General features: G+C 57.3%; 1 protein-coding gene across 1 annotated transcript in view; it reads left to right on the top strand.

Moving 5' to 3' along the window:
- STRC (stereocilin) overlaps positions 1-18,179 on the top strand; it is a 29,320-nt gene extending 11,141 nt beyond the window's left edge. The window contains exons 15-27 of the mRNA XM_054042132.1: positions 2-60; positions 168-551; positions 3,086-3,221; positions 3,304-3,503; positions 3,585-3,675; positions 11,457-11,625; positions 12,083-12,252; positions 13,726-13,881; positions 14,592-14,734; positions 15,034-15,182; positions 16,497-16,594; positions 17,040-17,187; positions 18,064-18,179. Of these exons, the coding sequence (XP_053898107.1) occupies positions 2-60; positions 168-551; positions 3,086-3,221; positions 3,304-3,503; positions 3,585-3,675; positions 11,457-11,625; positions 12,083-12,252; positions 13,726-13,881; positions 14,592-14,734; positions 15,034-15,182; positions 16,497-16,594; positions 17,040-17,187; positions 18,064-18,137 (1,977 nt within the window). The 3' untranslated portion in view covers positions 18,138-18,179. The remainder of the gene's footprint in view (position 1; positions 61-167; positions 552-3,085; positions 3,222-3,303; positions 3,504-3,584; positions 3,676-11,456; positions 11,626-12,082; positions 12,253-13,725; positions 13,882-14,591; positions 14,735-15,033; positions 15,183-16,496; positions 16,595-17,039; positions 17,188-18,063) is intronic.
- The last annotated feature ends 75 nt before the right edge of the window (positions 18,180-18,254 follow it).

The raw sequence follows: 18,254 nt of genomic DNA, 5'->3' as shown, positions 1-18,254 counted from the left end.
GGCCCAGTTCCTCTGGAGGAAGGTTGAAGCGGGCACCAACGTGAGCCAGGAAACGATTCGGTGAGGCACCGTGGCAGGGCCTAGCCCAAGCGTCTGGCCCCGCTGGGGCTGGCTCTGCTCGAGTGGGGTGGAGGACGTGGTGCTGTCTAACGCTGTCCCCTTGGCAGGGCACTGGGGACTCTGGCGGCTGGCATGGGCTGTGCCAGCCTGCAGCAGTTCAGTCGGAGGGCGGATTTCCTGGGGGTTCTCCGGGTTCTCTATGCGTGTCCCAGCAGCCTGCCTGGGAGTCTGGTAAGGAACGAGTCGCTCGCTGTGACTCTGGCCTGGACGTCTGGGTGCCCCCTGCACTGTCCTGGCATCCCCAGCCCCGCTCTGAGCCATGCGTGGTGGACCCCTGCCCTGGCTGGGTCCAAGCGAGGCTGTGTCTCCCCTTTGCCTGGCCTCACTTTGTGTCCTCAGAGGCAGTGTGTCTGGGAGGAAATCCGCAGCCGGCCGGGACTCTCCAGGGAGGAGCTGGTGTGGCTGGGACCAAAGTTCCTCATGGATTTACCGTAGGTTGTCCTGCCAACGCACCTGCCTGCTGCCGTGGGGCAGGGAGAGCGGGCTGTGTCACTCCAGCGCTGAGCCAGTCGTGGGTCCCCTTCCCCTCCCACCTGGGTACCTCCCCACACACCTGACCTGGATACCCCTCCCTGCTCTCACCAGTACCCCCGTCAGCCATACATGGATACCTGCACTGGGACTCCTGTTTGGTGTCACAGAGCTGATTGGCTACCACCACACTGCTGTGAGCTGGGGAGTCCGAACCTGCAGGGTCCGCCACTGCCCCAATCTTGGAGTCCCCAGGCAGACTCTGGGGTGCAGACCAGCGGTCTGGCCAGGTGCCTGCTCCCACGGGTGCAGCGCTGGCTGCAGACCCCTGCCTGAGGTTGCCCCAGAGGGTGGCCTGGTGAGGACCGGGGAGCTCCCGGCAGTCTGAGCACAGACACACACGGACATAGAGTCCAACACATCTCTGCTCTTGGTGCTCGGTTCCCAGGGGGGAGCTCGCCCCTAGGGCCACTGAGTCTGAGCCATCAGAGTAGGGCAGTGGGTCTCAAACTTTTGTACTGGCGACCCCTTTCACATCGCAAGCCTTTGAGTGCGACCCCCCCCCCAATAAATTAAACACACTGTTTAATATATTTAACTCCATTATAAATGCTGGAGGCAAGTGGGGTTTGGGGTGGAGGTTGACAGCTCGCAACCCCCCATGTAATGACCTTGTGACCCCCCTGAGAGGTCCTGACCCCCAGTTTGAGAACCCCTGGAGTAGGGTGACCAGATGTCCTGTTTTTAAAGGGACAGTGCTGTTTTTTGGCGCCTATTACCCCCCACCCCCGTCCCATTTTTTCAGTTTGTCACGGAGTGGGGAAAGTCAGGGCCCTGCACCCCCCTTCCTGCGATTCACTGGGACTCTCAGCCAGCCAGTGACACAGAAGGTTTATTAGACAACAGGAACACAGTCCCAAGTAGAGCATGTAGGTACAACCAGGACCCCTCAATCAAGTCCTTCTGCGGGGGTTAGGGAGCTTAGACCCCAGCTTGGGGTTCCCTGCGTTGCACCATCCAGCCCAAAACTGAAACCAAAACCTCCTCCAGGAGCTCTCTCCCCCCTCCCCCCTGCTCCTCCTCTCCTTTGTCCATTACAAACATTGACTCTATCTCCCCTTGTAAGTATTTTCACACTTATTGTCAAACTGTCTATACTCGGCTAGCTTGATTATCACTTCAAAAGTTTTTTTTCTCTTAATTAATTGGCCTCTCAGAGTTGGTAAGACAACTCCCACCTGTTTATGCTCTCTGTATGTGTGTATATATATCTCCTCAATATATGTTCCATTCTATATGCATCCGAAGAAGTGGGCTGTAGTCCACAAAAGCTTATGCTCTAATAAATTTGTTAGTCTCTAAGGTGCCACAAGTACTCATGTTCTTCTTTTTGTCCAGAAGGTGTCACTTCTCCCACCCCCCTCCTGGCTCAGGTTACAGCTGAGGTACCTTCCTTCAAGGGAAGTCCCCCATCCCCAGTGTAACTTCCCTGCAACATTCCCAGGTCAAATCCGCCCGCTCCCTGCTCCGTCACACAGCTGCCATCTGGTAACCCGACATCCGAGCCAAGAATGCGAGTCCCAGCGCTCAGAAGAGCTTGACAGTGGCTCTGCCTGGGCACCCCAGACCCTGGGGACTGGACTCTGGTTAGGTCCGGGAGGCCGGGTCCCTTCGCAGCAGCCTGGTGGGGGCCGAGAAGGGGAATGTGACAGACCCCACTGAGGGGCGGGGCCCGGAGGCTCTGTGCTAAGGTAGCCCCACCCTTGGCCCTGCTAGTCGGGCATGGCAGGGCAGAGGACTTTAAAAGGGGGAGGCTAGAGTCAGCAAGGGGGACGCCCTGAGATGGGAAGGGCTGGAGTGGCTCCTGAAGCAGCAGGAGGAGCCCCCACACCAGAGACACGTCTCTCCCCCCCCCCGCCCCCGTGAGAAGTCCAGCGAACCCAGGGGGCAAACCCGGGAGAGCATGACTGGCAGTGACCTGGCCAGAAGGACTTCAGGAAAGCTGCCCCCCAGGTACCCCTGAGGTTAGATGGCACCATGCTGGCGGCTCCTGTCTCCAGAGGGAGGAGACAGCTCCCTGGCCCTGGGCGCCATACCCCTCGCCTTCCTGGTGCTGAGGGCCCGAGGGCAAAGGCCAGGCACAGCCAGGAGCCGGCTTCCCCCAGCCGCCGGCTCAGCCAGTGCAGCCCCAGAGCCCATAGGACTCTTGCCCCAGACCTGTGGGTGCATTTCCTGGGTGCTGCTGGGCCCTGCCCCACCCCACCCTGGACCCTGCACTTCTGTGTCCCGGCCCCTACCCTCCACCCCTTGCCTGGCTCTGCCCCACTCTATCCTAGGTCCCACCCCATCCCAACCTGAGTCCTGCCCTGCCCTGCTGTATCCTTGGCCCTTTCCCTCGCCCGGCTCTGCCCTGGTGCGTCATGGGCCCTGCCCCCCCGCCCCTGCCCCCTCCCAGGCCCTGCCAGCCGTGCTGAGGCGTCTCTGACTCTTTCAGGGCGAAGCTTGTGGACAAACTGCCCAACGACTCGGTCAGGCTGATTCTGGACTATGTGAGCAGCCACCCCCAGAGCCTGCTGATGCTGCCGCCCCACCGCCGGGCTGCCCTGGCCCACAGGGCCCTGCGCCTCCTGGTAAGGAGGGGAGGGGTTCGTGGCGGGCAGCTGCAGGGAGGGCAGGGCTGGGCCTCACCCACTCCGCTCCCTCTCCTGCCAGCGAGCGCCGGCCGAGACCGAGATCCCAGGCGAGGTGCTGGACCTTCTGGGCCCACTGCTGGGGTTCCTGGGCCAGGAAGCTGCTGCCCACGTCCAGCCCGAGAGCCTGTTGCTGCGCCTGGAGGAGCTGCAAGGGGCCTGCCTGGCGGAGGGGTTTGCTGAGGAGCTGGGGAGGTTGCTGCTGACGGAGCGGGTGCTAGGGTAAGGCGGGCCCCAGCCCTGCGCAGCCGGCTTCGGCGCCACTCGCTGCCTCTTCCTGCCTCACCTGCTTTTCCCTCGCAGCCCGCCGCAGTGCTGGAGCCTCCTGGACGTGCAGCAGCTGGGACGCCTGGTCTTCCTGCTACCGGTGGAGAGCATCCGGCTCATCCCGAGGGTGAGACCAGGGTCCCCACGCCGGCCGCGTCCCGGCCCTCCGCCCCGTCGCCCTGTCCACCCGTCCCTCCATTCCTCCCACTCCTTGTCCCTCCGTTCCTCCAGCATCCCTCTGCCCCGTTGCCCTGTCCACCCATCCCTCCATTCCTCCCACCCCTTGTCCCTCTGCGTGTCCCTCCGTTCCTCCAGCATCCCTCCGCCTATCGCCTCGCCTTGCCCCGCCCCTCTGCTCCGTCACCCTGTCCACCCATCCCTCCATTCCTCCCACCCCTTGTCCCTCTGCGTGTCCCTCCGTTCCTCCAGCATCCCTCCACCCATCGCATCGCCTCGCCTTGCCCCATCCCTCCGCCCTGCCCCGCCCCTCCGTCGCCCTGTCCACCCGTCCCTCCATTCCTCCCACTCCTTGTCCCTCCGTTCCTCCAGCATCCCTCTGCCCCGTTGCCCTGTCCACCCATCCCTCCATTCCTCCCACCCCTTGTCCCTCTGCGTGTCCCTCCATTCCTCCAGCATCCCTCCGCCTATCCTGTTCTTCATAGTCCAGGAATCTTGGCATTTAGCCATGAAAGCAATATGGTAGTGTGCCTCAGTTTTCCTTTTCATACAGCACATTAGGTTTGGAATGTCTTTTCCCCTGTGAAAAGTTCCCATATTGTTTATAGGCATTACCTGTGAAACCCCAGTGTAACAAGGCCTTTTAACATAACGTGTGTTTTCATGTATTCCTTTTAACATGTTCAAGGGATTCTCCAAAAGATTAGGCACATTGTTAATTACAAAATTTAGCAATAACAACAAGTTCATTGCTTTCATGGCTAAATGCCAAGATTCCTGGACTATGAAGAACATTAATATCTGCATTTATTCAATGTTAATTGGGTTCCAAACATTTGCCCGAGCTTGTATGGATAAAGTAGCAGTTTTCTTTAGCTCTTGGCAAGATCACATGGCACATACAGGAACCATGCTGCCAGAGCAGATCCAATCCACTATTGTTCTAACTAAGTGTTACCTTGAGTTTGTAAAGAGGTTCAATCATGTGGTTGAACATGATTTTGATAAACCATTTCTGTTATACACTGGTACGGCTTCTAACCCAATACTAGCTGTAGTGAGACAGAACCCAGGATGGGGAGCTCTTGGGATGCAGTCAGTGATGTTTGTGTCATCCCTTCCTGCATCAATTTTGCGTTGGGGGTGTGACGTTATTGACATAAACTGGGACCGTATAGATCATTGTTGCAATCAAGGTCCTGTAGTGGCACCCAAATCTTGTATAAAAGGGGTCAAATGGGGTGTCTAGGACAAGGTTATGGTTTACTGGTTATGATTATGCTGTCTATATGTATGTATCAGTTTGGTAGTCGAAGTTATGAATATTGGCTCTATACTGTCTGTATGGCAAACTTATGCTATGCTTCTGGGTGACATCCCAGACAAGCTGAGATTAGCTCTGCCTAGCCTGCATGCTACCGTCATGTTTGTCATGCCACACCTTTGGCTCAATACCATTGGAGTTTGGGCATTTTAGGGTTAACCTGTGGCTTCCCTTTGCAAAATTCAGTGTTCTCTTTCCTCCTTGTCCTGCAGGATCAAACCCCGATTTCTCTTGCTTAACAGAATTCACCGGCTGATGGGGTGGGCCCTCTGTGCTAACAGCTATTAGCAAGTCCTTCCTTTCCCAGCCAGTCAAGTAATTTGCACTACCCCAGACCAGAGCCAGTCCACCAGTTTTCATATTCGTAACTGCTATCATCTCCAAGGCTGGACTCTGTCTTAAAGAGATACCACACAAATCCAAAGAGTCTGCGGGTGAGAGTTTGCTTGCCCTCCCCCGCATCCTCAAGCATTTAGCCATAAAACTGCTCTGCTCTGACACATCAGTAACCAAATCTGTCCTCAAACCCTGAAGCACAAACTGCTCATTTAAAGAATCAGAAAGGAGACATTCCTGTTCCAACACCATTGTCTCCCCAACAAGTTGGCCCCACACAGCCACTCGGTTATAGGGATGCCTCAATTCCTTAACAACTTTTACTTCCTCTGAGACCTTCTCAAAGCTACCCACACTGGATCTTTTAAAAGGAAAGTCAGAGGATCCATTCACAACAGACAATTTTTGGCTGCTAGGAACTGAAACTTCCTTGATTAAATCACTCTCACACCCTTCAGTTGCAGGGAACTGCTTGCACCGAGTACCATGAGGATTCCTTTCTCCAGGAGCTTTTCTAAGCAGCAATTCACCCCTCACAGAAATTCTGCCCTTACCCTCTTCACCTAGGGCTTGCTCTAAAGGCACACTTTCCTGAGCAACAACAGACTCTGTCTGGGTCTTACTTACATTCATAGATTCATAGATTCATAGATTCTAGGACTGGAAGGGACCTCGAGAGGTCATCGAGTCCAGTCCCCTGCCCGCATGGCAGGACCAAATACTGCCTAGACCATCCCTAGTAGACATTTATCTAACCTACCCTTAAATATCTCCAGAGACGGAGATTCCACAACCTCCCTAGGCAATTTGTTCCAGTGTTTAACCACCCTGACAGTTAGGAACTTTTTCCTAATGTCCAATCTAGACCTCCCTTGCTGCAGTTTAAACCCATTGTTTCTGGTTCTATCCTTAGAGGCTAAGGTGAACAAGTTCTCTCCCTCCTCCTTATGACACCCTTTTATATACCTGAAAACTGCTATCATGTCCCCTCTCAGTCTTCTCTTTTCCAAACTAAACAAACCCAATTCTTTCAGCCTTCCTTCATAGGTCATGTTCTCAAGACCTTTAATCATTCTTGTTGCTCTTCTTTGGACCCTTTCCAGTTTCTCCACATCTTTTTTAAAATGCGGCGCCCAGAACTGGACACAATACTCCAGCTGAGGCCTAACCAGAGCAGAGTAGAGCGGAAGAATGACTTCTCGTGTCTTGCTCACAACACACCTGTTAATGCATCCCAGAATCATGTTTGCTTTTTTTGCAACAGCATCACACTGTTGACTCATATTTAGCTTGTGGTCCACTATAACCCCTAGATCCCTTTCTGCCGTACTCCTTCCTAGACAGTCTTTTCCCATTCTGTATGTGTGAAATTGATTTTTCCTTCCTAAGTGGAGCACTTTGCATTTATCTTTGTTAAACTTCATCCTGTTTAACTCAGACCATTTCTCCAATTTGTCCAGATCATTTTGAATTATGACCCTGTCCTCCAAAGTAGTTGCAATCCCTCCCAGTTTGGTATCATCCGCAAACTTAATAAGCGTACTTTCTATGCCAATATCTAAGTCGTTGATGAAGATATTCAGGATCACCTCTGGCCCATCAGGCAGATCTCTACACAATCCCCTTTCAGGTGAACCCATAGACTTCCTAGATAAAAGGTTAGAAATACTTCCCTTCTCTTTGCCACACACCAGCTTAGGAATTTTTTCCTTTTTGCTACAAGTTGTTAAACTGTCCGTAGGTAACACAACCAAATTACCTTTCTGCTCTCCTTGTGCCCTGGCTAGGGTACCACCCTGATCAGACAGAGTCGTTACACCCTTCTCCAACCACACATGAGCAACAGGCCCAATACAAGCATCAGAATTGTCTGGTCTCTGGGATTTTGCTAAGACACTAACTGGATGCAACCTAGTTATGGTGCCATTCTCCCCAGCAGATGCAAACTTAGGACCATTCCCTTCCTGGGCTTTAGTTGAACCCAGAACCAACTCTGAGACAACTAAATTACTCTCAACCATCACAGGCCGAAAGGCACCTTCTGTCTGCTCCACAGACAAAAAAGAGTTGGAGACGCATTTTTCTTTACTAGACATATAATTTGGGATTTCATTTCCCTTGTCCCAGCACACCGGGCTGTTCACAGACAACTGCTTGGAGACTGGGGTAGCTTCCTCCATAGGCAAGTCAATACCCCTGACAGACACAGGCACATTTCCTTCACTGTCACTATTCTTCGCACAGGAAACAGATAAGGTATAGGGACACTCATCTTCCACTCTCCTTGCCTTCCCAAACTGCTGACTAGATAAAGCCATCAGCTCACAAGACTGCCTAGGCTCATCCAAAATCTCCTTGTTCTCCTCTCCCTTCGCTTGATCTAATTCCAGATTTACTTCTGAGACATTAGATAGATATTCAGAAACTTCATTCACAGCCAAACAGCTACTTTCCAAAGACAAACTTTTGAAGAAACCCTCCATAGGCACAACCTTAGGATCAATCCTCTCTTGTGCCTGGTTTGTATTAACTTGACTGACCATAGCTTTAATATCATTTCCAATCATAATATCCTTAGGGATTATGTCTTTTACTCCCACAACCATGGTGCCCTCCAATCCCTTCCATTTCAGGTGGATTTTAGCCAAAGGCACCCTGACAAAATACTTAGATAAGGCTACAACAGTTACATCTTCACCTGGCAAATAATCTTCCTTCCTGACAAGACTTGCTTTAACCAGAGTAATATCTGCTGCGGTGTCCCTCCATGCCATACACCTCACTCCATTAACTTCTGCACTGCTAATAAACTCCGCATTATTTCCCCCATATTTAGCTCTAATGTGAGTTTTAAGGTCAAATTCTTCCGAGACCACAGAAACAGCATTTGCACACAGGGCACCAATGCTGGGCTCTGTGTGGCTTGCCTGTGAGTTTACAACAACAGGGTTAGCATTGGCCGTGGCATTTGGGGTTGCTGGTTTTGGGCCGCCCTTCAGTGTCGGGCAGTCTGGTCTCATGTGGCCCAGCATACCACAGTGATAGCATGTAACCTGTTCCGTCCTGGGATGTGAGTTCCTACCCCCCGGACCCCCTTGAACTCCTTTAGAAGAGTCAGGTTTATTTTTAAATCCTTCCCTCCTCTTGAACTGGGGAGAATGGTGATCAGTTTTCCCCGGGGTTTTACACCCTTCTTGAGCCCTGTTTTGGGTATGGGCATCCGCAATCTCTGCTGCCCGTAGGACTGACTCAGGGTCCCTGTCACACACAGCTGCTCTCACATTGTCCGGCACAATGTCTAAGAACTGTTCCAAAGTTATTAAATCCAGCAGTTTTTCAAAACTCCCATGAACCTTGGCTTCCATAACCCACTTTTTAACAAAACCCATCAGCTTATGAGCACATTCTACAAAAGTACAATCCTTAGACATTTTAAACTCTCTAAACTTAACTCTGTAAGATTCAGGAGTAACCTTGAACCGCCTTAACACAGAATCCTTAAACCGCTCATAATCTAAGGCTTCTTGTTCCCCCAAGTCATTAAACACCTCCCTGGCTTTTCCAGTCAGTCTGGTCAGCAGGACAGGCATTCGCTGACCCTCAGGGATCTGGTACAGATTGCAGAGGCGTTCAAAGGTAGACAAAAACTCCTCTATATCCTCAGTATCATTGTAACTGGGACACATCCTTTCCCAGTTTTTCTCATGGTGGGGGGGAAGTGGAGTACCAGGTGGGGATGACTTTCTCCGCTCTTCCATTACTTGGAGCTGAAGTCTGGCCGTCTCCTGTTCCATCTTGTGAGTCTCCTGTTCCATCCTGTGAGTCTCCTGCTCAGCAGCGAGCAGCTCTAGACGTCCCTTACGAGCTCTCTCTTCTCTCTCATCAGCCTCCTTCTCTCTCTCTCTTTCTAACTCTGCTATTTTTTGCTTCTCCAGCAATCGAAGATCTGCTAGCTTCTGTTCATGCTCAAATTGCAGTTTACTTGTCACCCTTTGCATCCTAATTTTTTCTGCATCTTCTGCAGCCTCAGGTAAGGGCTGTGCTCTTGCCCCCTGATCACTGGCTATTAACAGATTTCTCAGTTCTTCCTTTGTAGCTTTCTTTCTAAAGCATATCCTCTTTTCTGAACACAAATTTTCCAGGGCTTTTTTGCCAAGTCCCTCATATGCTCTTTGCTCAGCCATTGCAGCAGCTCTTTAACCAACAAAACTCTCAATCGCAAAATTCAAATTTGGATAGCGTGGGGTTCTGACCCAAAGCTTAATTGACCTGGTTCTGTGGATCCAAGCACGACTACACCACTGTGACAATGCGGTTCTGGCGGAACCCAACTGAGAGTGCCAACTCAGGACAAATTGCTAAAATAGGGCAGTTACAGCCCAAGGCCGGGGTTTTTCCACCTCTAAGGCAAACCAAACCAGCCAGACTAAGACTTCGGTCTCACCCCACTGGCTAACCGCAAGTCTCACAAGCAATCTCCTTAGACACTCCAGTTTCCCAGTATTACCACCAGTGCCACACGTTATGGGGACAAATGGTTATAAAAACCAATACCCCAGTAAAAGAAAAAGGTTCTCCTGATCCCAAAGGACCAAGCCCCAGACCCAGGTCAATGTACAAGTCAGACCTTACCCACAAATCACGCTACTGCCAATCCTTTAGAATCTAAAATCTAAAGGTTTATTCGTAAAAGGAAAAAGATAGAGATGAGAGTTAGAATTGGTTAAATGGAATCAATTACATACAGTAATGGCAAAGTTCTTGGTTCAGGCTTGCAGCAGCGATGGAATAAACTGCAGGTTCAAATCAAGTCTCTGGAATACATCCCCCGCTGGGATGGGTCCTCAGTCCTTTGTTCAGAGCTTCAGTTTGTAGCAAAGTCCCTCCAGAGGTAAGAAGCAGGATTGAAGACCAGATGGAGATCAGGCATCAGCCTTATATAGTCTTTTCCAGGTGTAAGATCACCTCTTTGTTCTTACTGTGGAAAATTACAGCAAAATGGAGTCTGGAGTCACATGGGCCAGTCCCTGCATACTTTGCTGAGGTACAAGGCGTATCTGCCTTCTCTCAATGGGTCCATTGTAGAGCTGATGGTCCTTAATGGGCCATCAAGCAGGCTAGGCAGAGCTAATCTCAGCTTGTCTGGGATGTCACCCAGAAGCATAGCATAAATTTGCCATACAGACAGTATAGAGCCAATATTCATAACTTCGACTACCAAACTGATACATACATATAGACAGCATAATCATAACCAGTAAACCATAACCTTGTCCTAGACACCCCATTTGACCCCCTTTATACAAGATTTGGGTGCCACTACAGGACCTTGATTGCAACAATGGTCCCAGTTTATGTCAATAACGTCACACCTCCGTTCCTCCAGCGCCCCGTCGCCCTGCCCGTCTGTCCACCCATCCCTCCAGTCCTCCCATACCTCATCCTCTGCCTGTCCCCCTGCCCATCCCTCCAGCACCCCGTCGCCCTACCCGTCCCTCCGCCCTGTCCCTCCACCCTGTCGCCCTGTCCGCCTGTCCCTCCATTCCTCCCAGCCCTTGTCCCTCTGCCCGTCCCTCCATTCCTCCAGCGCCCTGTCGCCCTGCCCCATCCCTCCGCCCCGTCTCTGCACCCTGTCCCCTGCCTCATCCCACGCCCCGACCCCTCCTCCCGTCGCCCTGCCCGTCCCTCCGTTCCTCCCACACTTCGTCCCTCCACCCGTCCTGGGTCTCGTCGCCCTGCCAGTGCTTCAACTTGTAGTCCCATCACCCTGTCCCTCCGCCCATCCCACACCGGCTGCACCCGTTCCCTTTGCGTGTCCTACACTGACCAGGCTGGCCCCTGCCCTGCCCCTCCACCCCCCACGTGTCTTGTGCTGGGGCCCATCCCTCTCTGTCCTGGGCCCTTCGTGCCAGCTGTGCTGTGCCCCGCCCCCCCATGCCGTGCCGTGTCCCACCCTCCCCTCCACCTACACGTCCTGTGCCCCCCGGGTGCCCCACACTAACCAGGCCTTGTTCAGGTGGGTGCTGGCGGCAAGCTCCATGCTCAGCCCTGCTCACTCTTGTGTCTCCCAGGAGGTACGGAGCAGAGACACCCTGGAGCAGCTGCTGCAGAGCCAGCGGGAGTGGGAGCAGAGCGAGCCAGGCCGGCTGTGCCAACCCCCTGGTGCCCAGGGACGGGTGAGGAGCCGGAAGGAGGCACTGGTGGCCTGGCTGGTGAGGAGCAGCCCAGTGGGGGCACAAGGTGAGACGGCGGGTCACACTGCCCCACCTGCACTGCCGGTGCTCGGCCCATCACCCCCTCCCCCAGCACAGCACCATCACCTTTCCCGTCCCCCGGGCAGCCCACCCCAGGGGATGCCATCTCCCTGTGTCCTTCCCCTTCGGGCAGCCCCCCATCTTACCTCAGCGCAGTGCCATCTCCGTGTGTCCTCCCCACCCAGGGGCAGGCTCCACCAATGCCAGACACACAAGCTCCCCTGCCCTGCAGTGTCTCTGGGGGATGGGGTGGGCAGGGCAGAGCTTGGTGACTAGGGTGACTAGATGTCCTGATTTTATAGGGACAGTCCCGATTTTGGGGGCTTTTTTTTATATGGGCGCTTATTACCCCCCACCCCGTCCCGATTTTTCACACTTGCCATTTGGTCACCCTATCGGTGACACCACCCTGGCCGGGGTCGCTCACGCTCTGTTCTTGGCAGACCCTGTTCCCAGCTGCGCTGACATGCGAGCCACCTACCCTGCGGCCTGGAGCGCGGCACAGATCTCCAGCATGGCCCCCTCCCACTTCGAGGGATGCCTGGATCTCATCAGTCAGGACCCTGCACTCTCGCCCGAGCAGCTCCGCGCCGCTCTGGGCAAAGCCAAGCAGGTGGGAGACAAGCCGGTGAGCTGGAGAGGGCGTGCAGCCATGGGGAACTGGTGTGGCTAGAGCCCCGGCTGAAGCTGCTGGGGCCAGGGGCAGGCAGAGCTGGCGTGGCTAGGTCCCAGATGGCATTGGTACCCACCGAAGGGTGTGAGTGGGGCATGGAATGGGAGATGGGCGGGTTCTAAGCTCACTGAGACAGGGAAGAGGGTGGGGAGAGCTGTACTCCTCAAGTGGGGGAAGGGGGATCCAGGCTCACTCAGTGGGGCAGCCAGCAGTGCTCAGTGCTGTGCTTGTGGGGGGAGCTGCTCTTGCTGGGGGGCTGTGTCAAATATTTTTATGATTCCTGTGTGTGCCTCAGTTTCCCTCTGTGCTTTGCATTGCTAGATACAGAGCAAAGGGTTAAAAAGCTGCTCTTGAAGCAGGACATGAGCGGTCGGGGTCAGTCTAGCTGTCTGGGGTGAGATGAGTGCAGAGCCAGCGCTGGGCGTAACCCACTAAGCAATTGCTTAGGTCTCTGAGCCGCTCCCGGGTTCCCCCATTCGCTTTGTATGAGAAGAAGGTGTCTGCTGGGGGGGGATATTCCTGTGCAGGGCCCCGATGGGCTGCCCCGGCTCTCCATGGGCCGTTACAGAGGATCTGGAGGGACAATGGGAACCCCAGGGTTGTTTCGCCACTAGCAATGTGAGCTCTGCAGGATTTGGCCATGGACAGAGACCTGCCGGGGCTGGGATCAGAACCAGCCTCTGGGGAGACACAGGAGCTGCCTTGGGACTGAAACAACGGGGCAAGGAGGGAGAGGGGAACCAGGAGCAGCCTGGCTCGGGGAGCCTGGCTTGGCCAGGCTGGATAATGGCTGAACCCTGGTGGCTCTGTGCTGCCCGAAGGCCTTCCCAGGCCGTTGCCAGGGACTAACACACCTGCTCTGGCTGGACAAGGCTGCCTGCCGGCGGGGTGCTGCCGAGCATCGCTCGCCCACAGAGCACATCCCGGCCCAGCAGGCTCAGCTGGACTGGCAGGGCAGATCTCCTGGGGAAACGCTGCAGGGCTGCGGCCCAGAGGCTCGGGCTCGGAGGTGGGGGGGCTCATGCCCTGCCCTGAAGGACGGGCGGGACCCCGCAGGGTCTGGGACACTGAAGGGCTCCTCCGGGGGAGGTTTAAGAGCTGGGGCATAGGAGAGCCTGGGATGGTGTGCTGTGGGGAACTGTGCTTCGGGGGTGGGGGTGGGGGGGTGATCACAGGGGGTGGGAGGAGCTGTGCCCATCAGTGGGAGGGGGAGCCATGCTCATGGGGCGGGAGCCATGATTCAGGAGGGGGGAGCCACGCTGGGGGAGGTGTGATCACAGGGGGAGGGGGAGTGTGTGCTCACAGGGGGAGGGGGGAAGTTGTGCTGGGGGGAGGCGTGCCCATCGGGGGGAGGGGGGAGCCATGCTGTGGGGGGCACCATTTTTGCAATGTCCTGTCCTTCGTGCCGTGCAGCTGTTTGGAACTGCCCAGCCCCTGCAGCCGGTTCATGTCCTGCAGCTGGGCCTACTGGCCACCCAGCTGAGCGAGCAGGAGCTGCACGAGCTGGAGCTCTCCAACTGGGGGGCCCTCTCTGTCCTGGGGGTCCTGGAAGGCTGGACAGCAAGACAGGTAAGGCCTCATTCAGTGCCCCTGGGCCATGGCAAGGAGCCCAACCCTCCTGTGCCCCAAAAGCCCCTGGGCCCGCCTCCCAGCCCCGGCTCATGGGGATTGGGCTGGGGCCCAGCCCTGCTGCCTGCTGAATGTGGGTCTGTCACGGAGTGTGGGGGACACCAAGCCCTGCCCCCCCCTTCCTGCGATTCACCAGGACTCTCAGCCAGCCAGTAAAACAGAAGGTTTATTTCGACGACAGGAACGCAGTCCAAAACAGGTCTTGCTGGTACAGACAACAGCCCCCCCCCTTTAGTTAGGTCCATCTGGGGGCCCAGGGAGGCCCCAGCCCCGTCAGGAAGCCCAAGCCCCATCGGGGCACCCCTCTCCATTTTCCAGCCAGCTCCAAACCTGAACAGGCCCTTCAGGCCCCCCCTTTCTGGCCTTTTCCCGGCTCCTCCCCCAGCCTTTGTGTCCTTTGTCCAGTTCCCTGGGGCAGAGGTGTCACCTGGCCTCCAACCCCCCTGCTGGGTTCTCAGGTTACATGCTCCGGTCTCCTCCTTTCCCCAGTGCAGGCAGCCCCAGCAAAACTCCCCTGCAACCTTCCCAGGTCAATACTCCGCACTCAGCATTCAAAGACCACATCAAGAACATTCCCACTTCGTCACCGGGTCTGGCTGGGGTGAGGGGGCTTCCCTGGGCTACGCTGACGGGGGCCGCTCTCCCCCCAGATGCGAGCCGTGGTCTCCAGCTTTCTACGCCAGAGTGGGATGAGTGTGCAGGGCCTGGCACTCCCAGAGCTGGCTGCCCTCGGGCACCTCCTTTGCGGTCTCCGTGCCAACGAGATGCGGTTACTGAACAGCCGGGAGTTCAGGTCTGGGACTGGGGGCGCAACCACTGGGAGGGAGTGGGGGGGGGGAGCCTTTGGGAGCTGGGGTTCAGAGAGTCCCAGTTTACAGGTGTTAATGCCGCTCTGAGTCCAGCAGCCAGAGAGCGAGAGGCAATTGGGAGTTGCCCAGCAGTGGGGCGTGAAATGTGTGTGCTGGTCCAGGGGAGCAGTGTCGGCCCTGGGGGGCACTTGTGGGGCGGTGTCTGGGTGCCATCGGTGTTGGGGGTGGCGGCTGTGACTCTGGGGGATGGGTCTGACGTGGGCTGTGCTCCCTTCTCCCACAGCCAGGCTGCCCCGTTTGTGGGCTCCCTGAGGCTTGGCTGCTCTGAGAGGCAACTGGAGACACTGGCTGAGCTGCTGACATCCCGCTTGGCGTTCGGCCCCGTTAGCAGCTGGGGCCCTGAAATCTTCACTGAGATCGGAACACTGGCAGGTGAGGGGGGCCAGGTGGAGCGGGGCAGCGGGACCCTGGGGAAGGTGGTGGGAGGCAGGGACTGGGGGGTAACTGGGCAGCCGAGGAGAGTTTGGCCATGGGCCTTCTGCTCTGAACCGCCTGGCCAGTGTCCTGCAACTCCTAGCGTCCCCTGTGTGTAGGAGGTGCATGACAGACCAGACCCACAGCCCATCCAGCCTGGAATGCTCTGACCCACGGCCCATCCAGCCTGGAACCCCTGGGCCCCTGCATCAGCTCAGTCCCACGGCCCCATCCAGCCTGGAACCCCTGAACTCCCTGCATCAGTTCAGACCCACGGCCCCATCCAGCCTGGAACCCCTGAACCCCCTGCATCAGTTCAGACCCACGGCCCATCCAGCCTTGTACGTCCCCCACCACGTTGGACCAGGCCCCTGGGTCCATCCAGCTCAGTAGAACTCCGCTCCCCACAGGAGTCCCAGATCCCAAGGCCAGAGGGGACCATTGTGCCCATCTAGTCCAACCCCCTGCCTAGCACATGCTAGAGCCCAGCCCCACAATGACCCTAGAGCAGAAACCCCCAATCAGGATGTGAGCCTGGCCAGGGGGAGGGGGGAGCTGTGCTGGGGGGAGAGACTCTCCCCGGCCCTTGGGCAATGGTGCCAGTGATTAATGATGCACTGGGAAATATTTAGGCCTTATTCCCAGCCTGACTTTATCCAGCTCCAGCTGCCCGAGCAGAAGGCTGATCCCAGCTATGTCAGTGCCCCCATGAGGGCTTCCCTGGGGGCGGGTGGGGAGGGGACATTTGCCCTGGGTCCCCTGTTTGACAGGGCCCCAAACCTGGTGACATTATGACCTGGTGCACAGGGATGCAGCATCATTGAGGTTTGGCCTGGTGGCCCCGCTCCCGTCATGATGGACGGGTGGCCAGGCCAATCACGAGTGGTGCTGCGAACGTCTGCCCTGGGTCGCAACACCTGCGGGGGGGGAGTGCTAGGCCCAGCCCCACAGGACAGGAGCTGCCTCGGCAGATGAGTGCAGGCCAGGCCCCCTTTCAGACCCACCTCCCAACACGCTTTCCAGGGCTCCCCTCAGGGGTGGTGGGTTTGAGGCAGGGGAAGCTCAGTTTCAGGTTTTGCCCTGGGCCCCCAAAACCTCTGTGCAGCCCTGATCACCACCACCACACTGGACCAGACCGTGGGGCCCACCTAGCCCAGTCCTGCCCGAGCCAGTCTCTGGTGCACGGTTCCCTCCGGGGCTGGCCAGCTGGGCGGGAGAGAGCAGGGGAAGAGCGCGGGGTGGTAACCAGCCCTGCTCTGTGTCCCTCCCCAGCTGGGCTCCAGGACATCGTCCTGTCCTCGCTCATCCCCGAGCAAATCCGGGCACTGACCCCGCTGGCCATCGCGGGGATCCCAGCACCCAAATTCACAGTGAGTTGCAGCCCTGCTTGTGCCCACAAAACCCCGTCTTCCTGCACCGGCATGTGGCGGGGCCCTAGCTCCAGTGTAACGAACCACAAATCGAATTCTGACTGGGGACAAAGGGGTCGAGTCCAAGGAGGTAGGGGCTGGGATCTCTGCCATGGGCAGGGTTTGGAGGACAGGGGGCTGGAATCCCCCTCCCCGTGGGCCGAGCTCGGGGGGGACAGGGGGCTGGGATCCCCCCTGTGGGCAGAATTTGGGGGGGACAAGGAGTTGGGATCCCCCCGTGGGCCGAGCTCAGGGGAGCAGGGGACTGGGACCCCCCGTGGGCCGAGCTCAGGGGAGCAGGGGGCTGGGACCCCCCGTGAGCAGAGCCAGGGGGCTGTGGGGTTCGCTCTGTGGCAGCTCTGCTGGCTCAGCTGTTCGGTGCTGTGATGCTGCTGCCCCCCCGCAGGTGGTTTTCAGCCCAGCCCAGCTGCTGGGCTTCACCAGCGCCCAGGCCTCAGCCGTGACCCCCCAGCAGCGCGCGCTGCTCAGCGCCGAGCAGAGCCAAGCAGTGGTCAGTGCCCAGTACGAGGAGGAGGTCGCCCAGGATGGCAGGGGTGAGAGTTCAGCTCCTCGCACACCCTGCCCCCAACAGCTTCTCTTGCATGTTCCCGGCCGAGCCCCACATGCTACTGCTGCCCCCCCTCTGGCGAGCTCTCCACCACCCTGTGACAGCCGGGCACCACCTGCTGGGGCTGGGCGGCAGGACACACCGGCTCTGCCCTGTGTATTCCGTGATTGCAGGGCCGGGGCATTGCCCTGGGATTCACCCCTTGCCACAGGATTGGGCCCAGCCTCTCATCGCTGAAGAGTCAACTCTGGAGCCCCCGGGCCCACAGAACCTGGCATCAGCCCCCATGTGTGTGGTCGTGTCTGGGCGTGCCTGGGGGGCCGGGCGTGCAGTCATGTCTGCATGTGCCGGGGGGGGGGCCGGGCGTGCAGTCATGTCTGCATGTGCCGGGGGGGGGGGCCGGGCGTGCAGTCGTGTCTGCATGTGCCGGGGGGGGGGGGCCGGGCGTGCAGTCGTGTCTGCATGTGCCGGGGGGGGGGGGGCCGGGCGTGCAGTCGTGTCTGCATGTGCCGGGGGGGGGGGGGCGGGCGTGCAGTCGTGTCTGCATGTGCCGGGGGGGGGCCGGGCGTGCAGTCGTGTCTGCGTGTGCCGGGGGGGGGGGGGCCGGGCGTGCAGTCGTGTCTGCGTGTGCCGGGGGGGGGGCGGGCGTGCAGTCGTGTCTGCGTGTGCCGGGGGGGGGGGCCGGGCGTGCAGTCGTGTCTGCGTGTGCCGGGGGGGGGCCGGGCGTGCACGCATGGGCAGGCCGGGCATTTCCATGACCACAGCCTAAGGACGTGTGCGGTGGTGTTGGGGCTCTGGCAGCACAATGCCCGGGGCTCTGGGAGGAGGCAGCTACGCAGTAACGTTCCTTTTCCTCCTGCAGGCAGGAATCACGCCCGGTGCCATCCTGGCCCCAGCGCCCTGGCACTGCTCTGTCTGATGTACAGCTTTGGGTGAGAGCCGCTGGGGCCTGTGTTTGTAATAAACCTTTCAGCCTGCTGCCAGCTTGCTCGCTGGTCCTGCCACGGGCACCGCCGCTGCTGCCTGGAGCTCCACTGTGGGCACTGGGCCCAG

The sequence above is a fragment of the Malaclemys terrapin genome, chromosome 10 (genome assembly GCF_027887155.1).
Source record: "Malaclemys terrapin pileata isolate rMalTer1 chromosome 10, rMalTer1.hap1, whole genome shotgun sequence".
NCBI classification, from domain to species: domain Eukaryota; kingdom Metazoa; phylum Chordata; order Testudines; family Emydidae; genus Malaclemys; species Malaclemys terrapin.
The sequence above is the reverse complement of the archived record's forward strand: the minus strand, read 5'-3'. Positions and strand labels throughout refer to the sequence as shown.